The 19,288-nt window shown below is 44.3% G+C and overlaps 1 protein-coding gene across 15 annotated transcripts in view; it reads right to left on the bottom strand.

Annotated features, from left to right (window-relative positions):
- Positions 1-19,288, bottom strand: part of FBRSL1 (fibrosin like 1) — a 508,757-nt gene that overhangs the window by 281,202 nt on the left and 208,267 nt on the right. For 13 of the 15 annotated variants that reach the window (XM_069031303.1, XM_069031309.1, XM_069031315.1 and 10 more), the window contains one exon: positions 4,037-4,138. The exons of the other annotated variants lie outside the window; for them this stretch is intronic. In XM_069031303.1, the coding sequence (XP_068887404.1) occupies positions 4,037-4,138 (102 nt within the window). The remainder of the gene's footprint in view (positions 1-4,036; positions 4,139-19,288) is intronic. 15 annotated transcript variants of the gene reach the window in all.

Raw genomic sequence — 19,288 nt, 5'->3', positions numbered from 1 at the left:
ATATTTCCTAATCAGCGAGTATTTATGGTCGATATTTTATATTTCCAATTTCCCCCTAAGGGCTCCTGAGGAAGCAGCACACCTGCCAACCTTTTCAGCTGGGCCAATAATTGCCAATTTGCTCTTTGCCTTAGTATATCACTCAATTTAGCCCTGGCTGTGCCCTGCATACATCCTCATTCATCTCTGTGCCCCCATGACAATTAGAGTGTTAGCTTCAGCTAACTAGGGCAACTATTCTACTAGGGTTGGAAGACAATTATTAGTCTATTTTCCCATCTTGTGGCAACAAAATTGAGAATCCATGACAATTACATTCAGCAATTCTGCACTCTGCCGCCTGTTCCCCCTCCTTGCCCCCACCTTCCGAATATTTCAAATTATCACAGCTCTACTACCACATTCAAATTTTCCATGTTCACAGGGAGTGAGGCTTCTATTTAAATGATAATGAGGGACGATCCATTCAATTTAGTGAGGGAGAAAATCCATTAAAAAGCAGGCAGTTCTTAAGCTGATGGGTCAAGAAAAAGATAAAAACCCTTTTTTCAAGCCATTATACAAGGCTCTGTGTGGATTTTTGGACTGTTCAGGACATCAGAAAAGATTAGGACAATTATGGAACATGGGGAAAACCAAAACAAAATGCCCAAGCTTTCCACTTTTACTTGGGTCAACACAACAAAATAGCAGTATGGCTTATCTAGCTCTTAACTCTCTGGCAACTTCCAATTACCTCACTCTGAAAGACAGCAGAGGAAAATCCCATTTTGGAAAAAGGCTGTTGACTCTGTTTTGGTTGTAGAAAACCTAAGAGTACATGTGTAAGAGGCATGTCAGCTTTGCAGTAGTTTTTAAGGGAATTTTACATCAACACTGGCAACATAAAACGTGGCAGATTCCCATCCCCTCTTTGCACCACAAAGCCTGGGCTAAAATATCACTGATTTTCTGCTCTGAAGTTTCATCATCCCAAAGAAGAGCCCAGCCTCAACAAATCAAACCTCTGCAGCCAGAGATGATTTCACTAGATCATAATAAGCATTTTTTCCCCCCAATGACCCATAATAAATGGCACTTGGTGTAATGTCTGGAAAGACTTACTATACAAGCCAGACAATTACTGTCTCACTATGAAATTGTATCATTCTCTCCCCACAGAATTTTCATTTGTGGCAAGGAAGGAGCAAAATGCTCTGAGTTTTGTTATGGATGAACCAATGGCTGTTTGTGTGTGTGTGTGTGTGCACAACATAATCAATCATTTGCCTCAGTTTTCTTTAGAGTGCAATTATTTCACGACAGACCAGGCCACCTCTTGACTTCAGGGTCCATTAGAGACTAATGACATGCATTAATGTAAATAAAGAACAACTTGCTGGCATCCCATTGAACAAGTCACCTCAAGAAACAAATGGCACAGAGGGGCTAAGCTGGTCAGAGCAGCACCTCTGAAATGGGGACCCACAATGAAGCCGGAGGAAGGACCCAGCGCTCCTAAGGTGGCACCGCTACAGCCGACACTTCGATGCACACATTTCCCACCACACCTGCTGTGTGCTGCCCTACAGCAGCCAGACCTGTCACTTCCTGCCTCATTTACTCCATTGTTCACCCCAGTTAATGGGGAAAGGCGTAGGAGGGAAAGGCAGCACAAAAAGCAGTCCTGAAGGCCAAATGCACCGAGGAACAGCAGGAGAGTGAGAAACAGCCCAGGTGCCTCCTGCTGCAGAGCATCCATCTGCTAGGGCACCGCCGGGTGCTGGAGCCTTGGTTTGTAAGCACCAACCTCCTGGAAACACAGTCCCTGCCTTCCCTGGACACACTGACTGCCCTGTGGTCCTGATCCTGAGGACATGTAAGGAGTTGTGCCAATCCAGTGGCACAGCAGCTATTTAAACAGCGTGCTGGGACATACAGCTCCAGAGCCAAAAGGGACCAGGCATGGCTGGACAGAAAATCCTGCAGGAATCGACGCTCAGTAGCATGTTGTCGTCTCCTCTCCCTTTCCCTGCTCCCTCTCAAAGTAAGAGAGCCAGTCTGCCTCCTTATCCCACAGAAACGGGGAAAACCATCTGATTGCACCCGCGGGACTTCCTAAGACTTTCAGACAGTCGCTAAATAGGCTACAGAACATGTACCAGTACACGAGGCAGCGTTATATGTAATTAAAGCTAAATTGCACTCATCAAATAATGAACAAAGAGCATTCCGTGATTCATGAACCTTACTTTTCAAACTGTTTAATTACTAATTTGGAAAATTCTCATTTGCAATGGGTCGTCAGGTCACGAGAGCAGCTTCAGCAAAGCTCTGAAGTGTGCCCTGGCCTCCAGGCACTGCCCAAGCATCTCTGCTGACTAAAAGAGAACAGAGTGCCTATTTCCCACTGAATTTCACTGGCTGCTGAACAGGCTTTGAAGATTTTTGCAGGAATTAGGCACTAAGAGTCAATTCCTACAGGCTCAGCCTGCAACTTTGGGGGCAAAGGGAAAGGAGGAGAAATACTGGAAGTGCATCAGCTTAACAAGAAAAGTCTCCAAGACCACTTAACGCTTTGACCTAAGCTAATGGCTAAGCTGGAATATGTCATTCCTTTCCTGCAGCCCCACATTACAGTGCAGCTCCCAGGCACTCCTGCTCACGCACCTGTCAGGAGTGGCCAAGGGGAGGGGAAGCGGAGAATCGCATTGATGTATGTGTATATAAAATTACCAGCATTATTGACTAATACCACAGCCAAAGATGTCCCACAGCAAGGGGATTTGTCCCGGGGCCCCCTCCCCCCCGGCTGCCTGGCCCCGCTGCGGCGCGTGGGCTCGCAATCCTGGAAGCAGATCACAGGACACGTTATTTTTCTCTTCCTCCCACTGCGTCGGCTGTTTACAGCGCCCCATTCACACTCCAAACATGTAGAGAGAATTTTCCCCCGTCACATTTTCCTGTCAGAGCTGTCAAGCTGAATCCCGCTTTAATCTGCCAAAAGCACTTTTCTGCTGACATTTTTAATAAATACTTTCAGCTTTTAAACACATTTGTGGGAGCCATTTTTTCCCCTTTTTCTCCCTTTTCCTCCTGTAGAATGGGCTCTGAAAGCCTTAATAGCAAATACATTACACTTATCAAAGGCTTTCCCCCCCCTCTTCCTTTTGCATCCTGAAGCGGAGGTAGTGTTTTCAATTTTAAAGCTAAATTAACTGTCCAATTGAATTTAGCTGGTGTGAGCCGTTTTCTGTGACAGGTTTTAGTTATGAAGCATATTTTACATTAATAGAACTCAACATGAAAACCGCTCGCTCTGGGATTTCTGTGGCTTGCCATTGAAATGGCAAATTTAATATTTCAGACATGCTCGTGCCAGCGTTTGATTATTGTTCTTCATTTAAATCTCTCCTAACGGGAAAGGTCCTAATTAGTAAAAAATCATGTTTTAATGAAGGCGAAATGCTAATTGCTAACACAAAAAGCCTTCATATAAAATTATCCCAGCACTGCCATTGATTTCTTGGTGACTCAAAAGCCCATTTGTGTGTTTACACACTAAGGCACCGTTTGCTTTTGTTTTATCATAACATTTCACTCAACGTACCATCGAATTTCCTGAGAGAAAGACAGCTTTCCCCCAAAACCCTCTCATATCTTGGCAGCAGGAAGCGTAAAATTAGATGAACTAACTTTGCACCCAAACTATGTGATTATGTGCAGCAGCTAAACCCAAAGATGCTGTAAAAAGCTTTTTAACACAACTTCTTTGAAAAAACAAAACAAAACATCAAGCCATTTTTCCCCAAGGAATAACAATTCCATTTTGTTTTCCCATCTCTGATCTTTCGCTTATCATATTATTTGCACCATGACTATAGTGTTTGCAAGGCAGCTCAACCACTTATGCCGTAACACTCAATCATGACATAAAAAAAAGTTATTACACAGTGACCTCTGGATGCCAACATTTGTTCAGCAAGATTTATGAAAAGCCATGTCAGCAGCGGGAATTGCTGCAATGAAGCGATGCTTTCTCCTCAATGGTACTTACATCACTGAGACGGTCCCTTGAGCTGCTCCGCTGAGAGCTTGTGGCCTCCCTGATGCTGTCTTCCTCGCTATTTCTGCCACTTCTGCTTGTAGGGACCTTCATCTAGAGGGAGAAGAAGGAGGGGGAAAAAGGAGATTTTCAAGCACTGCTCTGCCACCTGTTCCCGAGGTTGCCGACAGCAGTTTAGTCAATGTTTCACTCCTACACCCACACCACCATGGAAAGGCTGGAATGCATTGGGGCTTCTCTGCAGTTGTGCTTGACCACGTGTGTCCACACTCCTTTTCACTAACATGAGAGGGAAGGTGCTTTTGGCGCTCCTGGAAGCAGGCAAGGTTGTGCCAAAGTCCTCAGGCCTGACATGAGGGGGAAGCGGACAGACAAACCTCCTTCACTCTGCTCCCAGCACACCTCAGCTGTGACACTGCTGTTGCTGCCTGACCCAGAGATGTGCCCTGAGGCCACCCCAGTGGCTGCACTGAGAGGTGATGATGGCCACTGAGGGCCACTGGCCTGAAAAAACTTGCTTGAGACACCACACAGAATTTGAAGTAGAGCAGGTTTAACTCTTACAGCCAAGGCTGGTGCTTTAACTGCTAAATCATCCCACTCCCTTCACCTGAAGTCGTGCTTGTGTTTGCATAGAAGTGAGAGAGCCAATGTTTGAAATCACAGCAACCTTCCTCTTAAATCTGCAAAGAGTGTTACAGGGGGAGGAGAGGGGTAGGATAGATGTCATTCACAGCTTCATTCCTGGGCTCATTTACTAACAAATTATTCTTCTAATTCCCTCATGAAATATTAGGTGGAAAGAAGTGTTTAATTTATTAATAGGTTCTATTCATTTCAGTTTGGTTCCATTTAAATTACACTATTTAAAATGTCGGCTTGTACAAATTGGTATTTTTAATGGCAATAAAATCCCTTTGTTTCTTGCTGTCCTGTTACATGGCAGTGCTGGCAGCCAGCAGGGTTTGCTTGTGGTGCTGATGTAACCCCTGCAGCCCTGCCCCTGTGGCACTGGGCATAGCAACCTGAGCACTGAGAGCACTGATCACTGCACTCCATGGACACTGGATAGTGCTGCCAGCTAAGTGCCCCACAGTCTATTAATATTTTAATGCAATTTTCAGGGTACTGTATGGACAATGAGCTCCAGTTCTCATCCAGAGTACACAGCCCTGTGGGGGCTTGGGTAGCAGAAGACAGGAAAAGTAACGTGCTCAGTAAATTTCTGATTTATGTCCTTGCTCTGCATGCCTTTCTGCCACCTTACACCTCACCAATACACTTTCTTCTGCAGGATAAGACTTGCAGACACATCTAAGAGATAGAAATGAAAATTTTTTCGTGGCCACCTCATCACACAACCACCACTCTCAGTACAGTGCCCTGTCTCACTCCTTGCATACCACCTTTCCAATACGTTGCCCACCTGCAAGCTTCTATCAAGACCAGTATTTCATATTTGTTCCTATGTCAAAATGTTTGAAAGCACAGCACAGCAACGAGAGGCAACCCCTGCTGGGATCTGCTAGAAGCATTTCCAACAACAGTGAGCTTGCATTTGCAACTACCAGCACCACGTATCGAAGCAAGAAATCATCCACTTGAAGTTCATGATGCTCAATCCATATTGTCTGTTGCCTTAATAAATGGGTCAACAACATCAAGAACAGAAATCTAACTATACTACAATATTGGCCGTAAACCATCAAATTTTTAATTAAATTTGGTAAGGGTTAGTTTTCTAAATACACTAAATGATTGTCATTCACTTATTTTATTTTTTTTAGGTCTTTATTAAGCAATTACTACTTCAGCTATCCGATTATCTTGCCTAGGATTGATGCCAAGCCAATAAGACAAATGGTAATATCCCATTAATTACAGCCTTTCATAACACAGGCATGCCAGCTTTTTTCTGTCAGCTGGGTCTTTCTACACTTACTCAAAACCCAACTCCACTGGTTTCTAGTTGTCAGCCAATCCTTCTGAAACTCTTGGATGTAAAGTATCTGACCTGCCACTTTCAATCCTTCCAGACACAGCAGGTGCTTTGTTTCTCCCTGAAATAGGAACCACTTAACCATTACAGGGCAGAATTACAATTTCCCTAACACGGTACAGAAATGCCCATTGAATTCTGCAGCTTTCTGATTTCTGATCCATAACCTTCCCCCTCCCACCTAGGAACACATCAAAGCCCGTCAAAATTATTACACTTCTGACCTAAACAACTCCTAGACAGCTGCAAATTAAAGTAAAAATAAATTATGCCATTCCAAATCCTTTCACCTTCCCAAGTGCAAATGGTTGCTAGAATTAATTCAAAAGGACTAAACTGCCAGCTGTTTAAAGTTAGCACAGACTCACCCAACCTGTTACCAGACTGGAACCTTTTGCTGCTTTTCTTGAGTTACAGTCAGCTCCAAACACCACCTGTTTCTTTTCTCCAAATTTCATTAAAGGAAAACTACACCTACACACGCAGTAACAAATTGAGACAATTTGACCTGACAAGGTCTTGCACGGGCAAGCAAATTAGAAGCATCACTGCTGCCATTAACCTTTCCAAGTAAATATCAATTATTAAACTTGCTGCACTACCTCTGTCCCCAGTTTGCTGCTGTGAATTAAGAGGGTCATCAGCCTTTTTGACAGATCTTGTTCATTTACACCTGCTGCCTGCCAGCAGGGGAGCCCGCACACCCGCAGCCCCAGTGCTCAGCCAAGCTGCCTTAATTCATCAGTAATTACCCTAATGAGCTGCATGCAGGACCCAACGAGGAGGACAAGTTGTTCTGCTAAATGGATGCATTGGTTTCACGGGCACTCTCGGCAGACCTGGGTATTAGCAAACTGGTCTAAAGCTTCTTACCTAAAGTTGCCACTGGCTCAAGCTGCTTGATTTCTAGCAATTTTCTCTGGGTGTTTTTGCTTGAGTTCCAGAAATTCTTCCTGACCACGTTCCCTGACTGAATTTTACTATAAAACCCAGTATTCCTCTCCCTTGGAAGAAGACATTACTGTTCCAGAGTCTGCAAAGTTGAGGTGGGCCAGAGGCCAGGTGGGCTCCTGACCCCGCTCCCAGCCTGGAGATGTCATCTCCACCTCAGCACAGACCCAAACAACCAACTCCCCAAATTCACAGGCAAAACACACTATGCCCTCTCATACAACACATTGCCAGGGACTTCCAGAGTCATTAGTGCAACACCAGCCACCGGGGATAAACGCCTCAGGTGGGTGAGCCAAATATCCCATCTCAAACTTGAGCAGCCCATATTAATGGTCCAGAGTATTTCCACACAGTGGAAATGTCCTTCAGCAACCAGAATTACAATTCAATTCAACCTTACAGGCTGTTCTCACCCAAAATCAAACCCTTTTGAGACACACATTGTGTCTCCCCATCCCTCTGCATTACCCACGGAGAGCACCCAGCTCCTTGAGCAAAACCAATCCTATGGATGGGTTTGCCCTGTTTGAGGCAGGACTAACCCAAACTGCCTTCCAAACTGGAACTGGAGGGTTCCAGCCAGTGTAACAAAGCCAAAACAGAGACTGGGGAACAGCAGGAGGAAGTGTGTGGGCCAAACCCAAGTGTGTTTGATTGAGGTCTGCTCAAAGTGCTTTGGGAGCCATCTGATGAACAAAATGCCTCAAAATAATCCTGATGCCCAAAGCTCTGCAGAGAGGGGCTTGGAAAGGTGCTTCTCAGCCTTGTCTCCTGAGGGCTAGAGGTGGGAGGGAATCTTGTCTTAGCCATAGGCTGACTACTGCGTCACTTCAGGAGAGCAAAGCTGGAACAAAATAAAAAGGCTCAAGGGGACAACTGAAGCTATTTGGTAATTTATCTCTTCCAAACCCTAAGACAGCAAGACATTAATGTCCATACATACGAACTGAAACATTGAATAGGTGCTGAAGTTTTACTCCAGCAGAGCCTGTTTCATCGCTGAAGTTAAGGGAATTCTCCAAAAGCACTAATTAAACCCAAAGCTGGTTAAAAACCAGACCAAAGCAGTCTCCTGCAAGATAAATAACACCCCAGACCCACCACACACCGCAGAGCAAAGCTGGTGGCAGGCAATCCTGGCTCTCTGCAGTAGCTGCAGTCCAGCTTTCACCAGGAACGACAGATTTGTGTTTGAGAACATGGAAGAGACCGTTTCCAGCTCGGTGGGAGCAGGCCAAGGCTGCAGACAGGGCTGGCTTGGCAGGGAAGGACCGGGGGTAGGCACAGAGGGTTTGTAAGGCCGTGATCAATTTGCATTCTGCAGGTGCTCACAGACAGTCCCAAGCCATGTTCAGAGCCAAGAATTATGAACCTTGCGCTGTTGGACATCATGTAGCATGATTAAATATCATAACTCATCCCGGTAATAACTCCGGCTCTGCTATCCTGGAATGCTGTTGCCTTTCTGTCTCTCCCATCCAGCTTCCCCCTCCCTACTTCTTCCTGTGGGGTGGGGGTGGAGGAATATATGAATGGGCAGAATGGGTCTTGTTTCCCTAAAAGGGCTTTTTCATTACCACTATGTTGGCTCTCAGCCCCTGCTTTTTAATCATAATAGATCAGCCTGCTCTCCATTTACTTAAGCTTTTCCGATGTCAGAGGAAAGCACGTTTTTATTTGGCACACCTATTTTCACATCATGGGCACGCTGCCCCTGCTCATTATTAATAAATACACTTCGATTTATCACAAGCTCCATTTGAGTGCCACGGGGAGCCTGGGGCAAAAGGAGACAAATTCTTTTCTTAAGTTGTTCTGAAAGGTGCTGGGCTCCCCGACCCTCACCCCCATTAACCCAGCACAGCTAGTGCGCTCCTACTGGGAGCTCCCCGGCCTGTGCAGCGGCAAACTCGGACTGATCTTGTGCCATCTCAATATATTTGTTCATTATCTTGCGCACACACAGAAGCATTTGGAAATGTACTCGGGGCACAGGCCAAATTGAATCATCTGCCTTCATTTTCCACACGATCTGAAGCTACAGCTGCTACAACAGGCTGTGGGATTTTTATTTTCCTTCCTTAACAGTTTTTTTTCTCGCTCTTAAAGCCACAGCAGTCTCATTTTAAAGCCCTTGCTGTTGCTTGGGCTTGTATCTGTTTTGTACAAAATGGGTCTTGCATGCACACAGGGTGGGAAAAGAAATTCCCAGCAACCTCTCTCTGCGCAGTTCTGAAGGAAAGACAGAAAGCAAAAGCCTCAGGGAGAGACATAATTAAAACATTCATCTCAGAGATGCCTGTTCAGGTGGCTCAGATGTGTCTATTAATTCACTAATCCTGTCACCTCTGCCAGTGGACAGGCACCAGCAGGAATGGCACCCACCTACATTGCACTGCACTCTGGAGCCAGGAATAGTCCATGAAAACAAAGCTGTCCTTCCAGATCACAAGGGCAGAGTTCCACACAGCACCGAGCCAAGTTACCTCCTTTTTCAGGAACACGTTAACTTCGAGAACTAAGTTTAATTCCTTTTTAAAGCTCTGGAAGATCCACTTTTATTTGTCTTGAGAGAGAGAGGACAGACCACACATAACCTTCAGATTTCCATGCTACTGACTTCACGGCAAATCTGGTTTGGCGGAAGGCACTTGGAGATAAGTGCGAAGAGCTGAGAGGCGTCCAAGTCCCAGAGTTTAGGTCCAAGCTTTCAGATCACCAGAGACAGGGATGAATCAACCTTTTCATGTTCATCTATCTAAACTAATGCTGCTGAACACCACTTTACATCTCATCAGCAGGTAATGACTTTATCATCAGCTCTGCCAAAGGACCCTTTTTCAACTCTTTCTACAGGGTTAATCTAAGGAAGAAAAATTTCCTGCAGGTAACATTTCATTCTAACAAAGATCATCATTTCCCACAGCTGCAAGAATTGATAACACCAACTGTTCCAAAAACTTATCAAAAATAATTGTATGGCCTATCTCCTTCCCAATAAACATGAAAAGGATGCTTAAACAATATTTTGGGAGACTTTTTTGCTAACATATGCTTGCATTTTATTATCAGGTCCCAGATAAGCTCATGTTTCTCTGGTAGACTATCAGCGGTAGCAGCTTTCTGCAGCAGGAGACAGTAAACTGCCTTAATAAATACAAATGGACAATTTAATTAAAATATATTGGAGACTTGGAAAAAGTACTATTTGTGGATGAAACAGTCTGTTAAGGGATTGCACTCAAGGCCAGCTCAGTGTATTTCAGGCAGGCAACAATAAGTGGCAGCGAAACATAGTGCACAGAGCTCTACCCCAAGGATTGAAGACCACGCCGAAATTATAAATGTCTGTTTTCCAGAAGGAGGGGGGGAAGTCACCCTGTTGCCTCTGGTTTTAATGCTTGAAACAAAACAAACCATTTGGATTTAAAACCATACTTTTTTAAACCTGAAAAGACCCACGTATCAAAACAAGGTGGAATCAGCTAAACACATTACTTCTGATTTGTTTCCTTGAAAATCCAGCCTTAATGCATTCTAACAAAATTTATCTATCCCAAGCATACCTCATAATGAGATCAACTGGGAAAAATATCAGGCTTGTTTGTATATTTTATACTTGCTCTAACTTGGCAGTTTGGAGATTATGTATTCCCCAGGTCCCTCCTTAAATCGTTTCACACGCTGCAATTTGATTTTCTTTGCTTGCCCTTTTCCACAATTTTTTTTGATACATTTTATTGAGTTCTGGCTCAGAGGGAAACGTTTCCTTTGAATTAAGGGTGCAATCATTTTTTTTCCCCCTCTAAATAAGGACATATGGCATAGAAAGCAATGTTATGGTCCGAGTATTTTATGATTGAACAAGGGCTCATTTTAAAAAATGACAGTAGCATCAGGTTGGATTAGTTTTTCTAATTGGGTGGTGCTGCTGTGGATACTGTGATGGGCTATCTTGGCCACAATTCATTTTAAATATGACATGTCCATTTTTACTTACTGTGATGAAGAAGCAAACAGCACCAGTGTTTGATACTGAAGGAAAATTGTCTTTTTTTTTTTAGCATTCACTTGGTTCCATCATGTTTTGAAGGTCAGTGTCTATACATTTACTTGCTCTGCAGACTACTGAATCCCAATCCTGGTTTACCAGTTTCTTTTGGCTACGTTGTATCAATAACCTGTGTTGCAGTCAAGCAGTCTGTAACACAGTGGTTCGTTTTTACCTCTCTCTGGGATGCAGAAAACTTGAATTGATGCTAGCAAAGGATTTCTTTGCTTAGACTCAGTCAGCTGCTAAAGTAAGGCAAGTTCAACAACTTACTGTAATAAAAAGCATTATCAGTGAAAAATCAAAATATTCAAAAGCTATTGATAGTTTCTCAGCTACTTGAGCAACATTAACTACTCACTAACAACCTAACTTTATATCTTAATGCTTGCAACCAGATATGAGGGTCACCTTCCTTTTCTAAGAGCAAATGAAACCCAAGCTCCTTTGGTACGGGCAGCTGCCTTTGCAGTTTTTGGAAGAACTCCTGTCTGGTGCTGTGATTAGCCAGGGCAACATCCTGCAATGAGCTCAGCTTTAGCTCTCCAGCAGACACATCTGCAGATCTGGTGCCACTTCTAACTAGAGAGGAACTCTGTTTGACTCCATGGCTCTTACAAGGTGCCATCTAAAGAGCAGGCCAGTGCCCTGGGGGTCTGGAGAAGCCTTTCTCCACAGTGCCCAGCACATAGAGGCCATATGGAGCAGCGGGGTTGGCTTTTCTGCAGCTCTGGAACTGCTGCAATGATTTTTCACAGCTTCTGGGCTGGCAGGTGGCCTCGGCTGTGGAGCAGAGCCGGCACCGCTTCCCCACCACGACCTGCGCTCTCAGGATCAGGAGCCTCGCTGCCATGCGAGAGATAATGCTTATTTTGGAAAAAAGCTGGTGCTTAAGCACGCAAAACTGCTCGACTTTACAGCTGCCATCAGGCCTGCATAGCAAACTGCACTCTGCATGCCCCCAGCCGCACTTGGCAGATGGCAGCAGACAGCTGGGAAAATCTGGGTTTGACATACGTCAGTGATAAACTGTGTCAGCGCAGACCTGCTTAGGTTACAGCCAGCGAGCGCGTGTGCCGGAGTGGGCCTTGGACTGCTGAGGGGGAAATAGCTTTCCCAGCCTATTTAACTAAAACCTGCCTTCCACAACAGGGCACGCAGATGCAGATGGCACCTATCAGCCTTTGGGGCTGTCTGGAGAGGCAGGCAAGGCAACAGAGGGGCAGGTATTGGGTTTGCGTGGCGAAGTCTTGGTAGCAGGGTGTCTTCTGTGAGAAGCTGCCAGAAGCTTCCCCCATGTGCAGTGCAGACAAAGCCAGCTGGCTCCAAGATGGACACGCTGCTGGCCAAAGCCAGGCCCATCAGCAATGGAGGCAGCACCTCTGGAATAACAACATAGTTAAGAAGGGAGAAATGTTGCTGCACAGAAGCAATTGCAGCCAGAGAGAGAAGTGAGAATATGCGAGAGAAACAGCCCTGCAGTCACCAAATCAGTGAAGGAGGAGGAGGAGAAGGAGGAAGAAGAGGAGGAGGAAGAGGAGAAAGAGGAGGAGGAGGAAGAGGAGGAGGAGGAGGAGGAGGAGGAAGAGGAGGAAGAGGAGGAGGAAGAGGAGGAAGAGGAGGAAGAGGAGGAAGAGGAGGAAGAGGAGGAAGAGGAGGAAGAAGAGGAGAAGGAAGCAGAGGAAGAGGAAGAAAAGGAGGAAGAGGAGGAGAAGGAAGAGGAGGAAGAGGTGCTCTAGGCAGCAGAGCAGAGGTTCCCCTGGAGCCTGTGGTGAAGATGACAACAAGGTGACAGGTCTCAAGGAGTAGCATCCAATAAACAGTCCATGAGAGAACTGAAAGCCTTTGAGCCTCTTAGAGCTGAAAGCCTCTGTGCCTCTTGAAAATAAGATTTGTAGCTTCAAGTTTCACATAAAGATGATTCAAACCTGTGACTCTCAGTTATAAAATGCCATCCAATATGCATCAAACAGAAAATTGATCTAGCACGGGGGTTTTTTTTGGTAATGGGAAAGAAATGGATACACTGAAGATGAGCTCAGAACTCTTACAGCAGATGCATCAAGTGTTACCAATCTGGTGCAGTGGACCATAGCGAAAGGATCACTGTAAGGGAAGTAGCTCCAAGCAGGACAGAGGAATGATTGACTAAGCATCCACTTAGAAGGGAGAGAGCTGTGTTCAGCTGGAGCCAACGGACTAAATTAGGCTGAGCTTACATGATGCTTTTAAACACCATGTAGGAGGCAATCAGAATTGACAGCTTTAACATTGCTGCCATCTATGCATACAGATACCATCTATTAAAGGCTAATATCAACAGCTGTGATGTTCAAAGCAAAAGTAGATTTAATATACATATTAAATTGTCCAAAGCTGCAGGAAATGTTTCAAAATATATTAGGAAATTCAACCAAGAAAAGTATCTCTGTATATTACAGTAGTTCTCTTCTGGTAATGCTACTCTGCAAAGCCAAGGGTTTTGAGTTCAATATGAAAGGTGATGATAACCTTCAAAAGTGATTTTAGTAAAAGAAGACCCAAAAAAGCAAGGTAAACTTATTACTAATTATGTCAGACAGGCAAAACATTCAGTGCAGTTCAGCCTCAACCTTGGGAAGAAAACATTCCCCAGCTTTCTGAGAGAAGATATTAGACAACATTTGCCAAGAACAAAGTCCAGACCTGTTGCACAAGCTATAGAATGGGAGATCATGTCACACAGGTGTTTTAAACAATCTTGGAATATCCACTGAGAAAACAGAAAAAAAGACAAGTATTGGAGACATATTTCAAATGAACAACCAGGGCTGGCTGGGCTGCTGTAGACACAGTGCTGTGATACCAGGCTTGAGCAGCAGAAGAAAAGAAAACCAGAACTGGAGTAAAGTGACTCAATTAAACTATTTCAACAAGGTTTTCTGGAAAATTAATCTTCTTGAGTAAGCCTGGTTTCATTTCTTCAATAAGTTTGGTTGAAAAGGAAACTGGATAAATGTGATACATTTAGGATTCTTGATGCACTCATACTACAAGACATTCTGATAAAAGCTAGTGCTATATAAATATCAATAAAGCATATTTTAAGTGGAAACCAGATCAGCTGAGTTCTCAGAAAGTAGTGTCAATAAGTAAACATTAATGTTTGCTACAGAAGGTAAAAGGATTTAAACAAGGTTTGCAGCTATTCAATAGCCCCATCAATATCTGAGAAAAATGTTATCAAACCCACTGCAGATAAAATTCATAGATGCCAATGATACCTTTTTAGAATAAATAAGGAAGAGAAGGGGAAGGCAGCTTAGGCAGCAGCTTGAATTCTGTGAAAAACACACCTCAGGAGAAAAACCATATCCCAAAGAAGGGCTGCACTATGGTTATGAGGAATGAGAGCAGCTGCCTGCAGCTCCTGCAGAAGAGAGACTGTGCTGCCAAACAGAGCCTGCTGGGAAAAGCTGGGAGGTGACAGCGGACTAGTGTGTCCTTATGGTCCTCCTGCATAATGCTACACCAAAGGGAACTAATCCAACCCCTCAGCAAGGGAAGAGAGGCCACTTTCTCTTGGATACAACATTGACAGGAATGATTTTGGAAGGTCTTCAGCCTCTCCAGTACACCAGCAAGGCACAGCTCTACTGAACAGACAACCCATGGCAGGTACAGTCTAACCCACGGGACAGACTTGGAGAGTTGTCCTGAATGGCTCCAAGTCCTTCACAGAGATTAACTGAAACTCCATTAGAAAGCAAAAATTGCCAGCAACTCCCCAGGTGTGAGGCACTGCAGGTCTCTCCTTACCTGGAGCCAGGCACAAAAGCTCCCTCCTGATGCTGCCCAACAGTGAAGGCAGCCTTCAAAGGCGTTTGGGTTCTTGTCCATGATTCACGGCACAGACAAAAACACCCACATTCTTGCTCAACAATTCACTCAACCCCTCCAAGTGTCCCATGTGAAAAAGCTGTGCTTAGTACAGTTGGGTTTCAAATTCATTGCTAGGACTCTGAGGCACCACAATAACACAGTTAAAACACCACCAGATGTGTGTCATATAATACACATTAAAAAAAGAAAAGACATACTGTGTGCAGATACAACAACAATTTGCTGTTCAAATTAATTCAGGAATCAGTACCATCCCTATAAACCAATATATAAAACATATGCTACTGTAGGCATGCATAAATTGCATGCATTTTTATCCAGATAAAGCCACACGTGCAACTAATAAACTAAAGTGAAAAAAAGAAAAGAAACAAAGTAAATAAATAAATGCAAAGGCTGCCTAGGGAATAATGAATTTTGCAGAAACTGCTGTCAAAGATCACAGTGCTGAGCAGAGCCCCAGCCGTGCTGGTCCCTACTCCCAGCAGGACAGTCACAGCCTGGCCTCAGGCCATTGGAACAGGCAATTCCCATGGAGTAGAAATGGACCCCAAACAGACTCAACCAGGTTTCTTGCCCAGCACTGGGGTGAGGTTAAGCTACAGTGGCACGGTTCAAATCACAGGAGAGAGTCTCCCACACACCCAGGATCTGGGCTGATATTGCATGTCTCCAGCCGTTCCGCAAACCAGCCCACAATCACGTCCCTTTTACAGCTGACGATCCTAAAAACCCAGGAGCAAGGCTCCAGCCTCACAGCAGCTGGGGGAATTGCTGCCATTAAAGGCAAGAAGAGAACCAGCACTTCAACATGGAAGGAATTGATGGCTGGCTGGCACGAGCTGTGCTACAGTGGGAATTTAGCAAAGCACAGACAATTCCCATGCACACCGCCATGAGTAGTTTTATTCCAGCTCCTACCTTGTTCTAGTCAGATCTATGATTTGCTTTTATTGCTAATTCAAACTCTACAAAGCCCCTCCTTGAACTCTGCCTAGACTTTTGGAATCTGTCCTTTCCCTGGCAGAGGTCTCTGTCCCCCAGCCAGCTGTCCCTAGTCTCCCACAGGCAATGGAGAGCTAACCACAGCTGCTTCAGTTCAACAAGAGCCAGAGCCATTTTCTCCCTGCTCTAGCAGATGAACCGAGCCACTCTGGCAAAAATCAGAGCAAACCTCACACCTCTGCAGGTCTGGAAAGCAGTTCCTTGGCTCTGCACTTGAAGCAGAGGCAAGCTGCAACATCACTGCATGTCTGGTTGTGATCACCCACTGTGATCAGTCAAGACACTGGAGTTGTCAAGGAAACTTTCAGTAAGGCCATCAACTCCTACACCACCAGGGCAAGTTTTCTGATTTGAGAAAAGTGTTGTAACTACCAGAGCAAGCACAGCCAGCTCCTCCAGGAAACACAGAAGCAATTTCCTCTGAATGCCCAGGGGACATCCTGTTTGCTGATCGACATCCCGAAGAAAACAAAAATCTAACAATAATTACAGCCTAAGCAACTACGGTGAAACCCTTTGGTAATTTTCAGTCCCAAGTAACTAAAAAGGGGCAACAATTATTTTAGCTAATGATCACTGAACTTTCAGATTAATGTTCACAGCTGAGGAAGGGGAAGCAGCTCTTAAGAAGGCAGCACTGCTGTCAGGCTGAGCCCAGAGCTCCTTGAAATAGCTGGTTGATACTTGCTACCATCAAGGGACACAGGGCACTACCCAAACACGCAAGGAACTAAAGCCAGCACCGAAAGCTCAGTGCAGATGGACTGGGATCCTGCCCTACCTTCTTCCCACAGATTCCAGTAGTTTCTGGTAGAGAAAAATCCTTGTTGTTGGCCCTGTCTGTACTCTCATGATGTGCAGCACAGGAGTGGCTTGGCACTAGCCATACATTCCCCAAAACAGTGGTTTTTAACATTTCTCAGTCACAAAAGGACTGGCTGACACTCTGCAGCTTTGATACAGCTGAAAGGGCGAACTGCAGAGGTAAACACCAGGCAGACACTGAGGGTTATCCAGCTGGCCTGAATTGCTCCCTGTGAGTTTAGACAGCATCTCCTCACTGATTCTGGAGAGAAAAATGTAACTGGTGCCTTCCAGAAAGGGGTCAGGCTGTGCTTGGGGATGAGCTGGGTCTAGAGGAGGGGAAGGCTGCCTAAGGCAGGCCCAGAGAAACGTGAGCCATTGCACCTGCACTGTTTCACAGAGGGCACAAAGGCTTGTCAAAGCCCAAAATAAACAAGTCCACTAGGTTCAACTAAAAGCCTGTTTTGAAAGTGATTTAAAGCATTGTAAATGCTTGTCAAGTTTTAAGCCAAACCTTCATTTTGTTCAGGTTAAATAAGTTATCAATCAGTTTAACTTGAACTGGAACAAGAAGCTTCTAAAATGAAATTAAAGTAACAGCCCAGTTAATTGAGCCTGCATCAGTCCTTCCCATAAGGATGGTCTTAGCTTCAGGAAATGCTCATCTTCCTTGTCACATTTGATGCAGAAAGGTATTTTAAACAGTAATAAGCATCTGCTTTCTCTTCTTGTTCAGTGGGAAAGTCTAGAATTATATACACAGCTGTATAGAGGATGCTGTAATAGCAAGATGCATTTATTAATGATCCTACTAATATTTCCTGAGAGCATCTCCAAATACTCTGCAAATACCCATCAAATTTAAACAGCAAGGATGTGCAGTGGGTAGTATTATCATTCCTTCCCAGAAGGGATGAAGAGACTGGATGACTTTGGAAACATCAAGCAATGAACCTGGAATAAGGCTGGGACTACAACTACAGAGAAAACAGGGTGGCTAAAAGCACTGCAGCTTTTAACATCAACCATCTTGCATCTTAACCACAAGATCATTCTCCCTGGGTGACATGTAAGCAAATATTTCTTTGAATGAAAGCATAATGTTAATAGAGGAGAGCTTGCTGAGAAAGCAAAAAAAGGAATTGCTGCATTCTTGGGTACTACATGGAAACCCTACACTCTCCACAGGAAATATTTTAGTAAAAAGAGATGTAGAGTTACAGCATGAAAAAATGAGGCCATCAGATAAGGCAGGTTTTCTCAAAAAGGGATAAGGGAGCATGGCCTTTGCTACTGGGAAGATTTAGAGTGATTCAGGACTGCTCTTGACACACAGGTCAGTGAGGTTTTACTGTGGCACAAAGACCTGTGTCTGAGTGCTGCCCAAGGCAGGAGGCTTCCAAGTACCTTGGATACAGATCTGGGAGATGACCAAGGTCTGTCACACCATGGGATCTTTACAAGCAGCAGTAGGGCCCAGAACCAGGGGGAACAAAACCAAAAGCTCAATCCAGAGACCAGAAGTCAGGAAAAGGACTTCTCTGAACTGTAGCTCTTCCTGAAGGAGCAAGTGTGGGAAAAGGAACAAAGCCCAAAATAACAAAACTCATGAAGGCTCTATGGGTAGAGCTAAATAACCAGGTAATTATCCAGATCTTTATTGTTCCTTTGCTGCTGCCTGCAGATGAGAAGAAAGAGAACAATAGAAGTAGCAAGTGGGGATGGCCAAAGCCTCTAAAATATTGATGCACAAATTGAACATTTCTTCTGGAGATGTGGAACTGCTCTCACATGGAGCTTTTGTGCTAATAGTTGTCTCAGTCGATATGCAAGTTCTTTATAACAATACATGTCTAGATACCACTGCAGTATAAATATCCTTGCTCAAAACACTTTGCATCTTACTGCTGCTCACACTGTACCTGGCAGTTTCCTATTTAAAACAGTATTACTGCTAAAGGAAACCATTAACAGAGGGCTAAAGGAAACAATCTTACTCACTGATCCAACACTCTTGTCTCAGCAAAACAAAGCAATTAACATCTGAGTTCACAGGAAAATATATTAGCACAACAGATGCATGTGCATGTATTTCGGCCTTTTGGTAAAATGTGCTGTTTTGGGGCCAGATGTTTCTGCTCATGCCAAAGAAGAATCCAGCTGCATCAAGCTGTGAATATTTCTTCTGATCTGACAAAATCTGCTATGAACTAGAAGAGAAAAAAACAGTACTGAAGTTTGAAATAGAAGTCTGTTTTCCACTGGGGATTTTACCACCATCTGTATTTTAAAAGCTTTAGTACAACTTGACAGAGCCTGAAAAAGTTTGCAGCACAATAGGTAAAGCACATTGAAATACCATTCAAGTAAGGTTTCTGGTAGAGTTGAAACATATGGTAAAAGACTAGCTTTATGCATTTTTCCCCTTAAAAATCAATTTATACTTATTAGTTGGATTTACAACATGTTTAAATTGTATGGCCTTTTTTGTAATGTGCTGCCATTATGAGCTAAACTCTCATTATTGAGATGATAGAGCAATATTGAA

The sequence above is a fragment of the Aphelocoma coerulescens genome, chromosome 15, assembly GCF_041296385.1.
Source record: "Aphelocoma coerulescens isolate FSJ_1873_10779 chromosome 15, UR_Acoe_1.0, whole genome shotgun sequence".
NCBI classification, from domain to species: Eukaryota; Metazoa; Chordata; class Aves; order Passeriformes; family Corvidae; genus Aphelocoma; species Aphelocoma coerulescens.
This window is presented reverse-complemented; position numbering and strand designations above follow the sequence as displayed.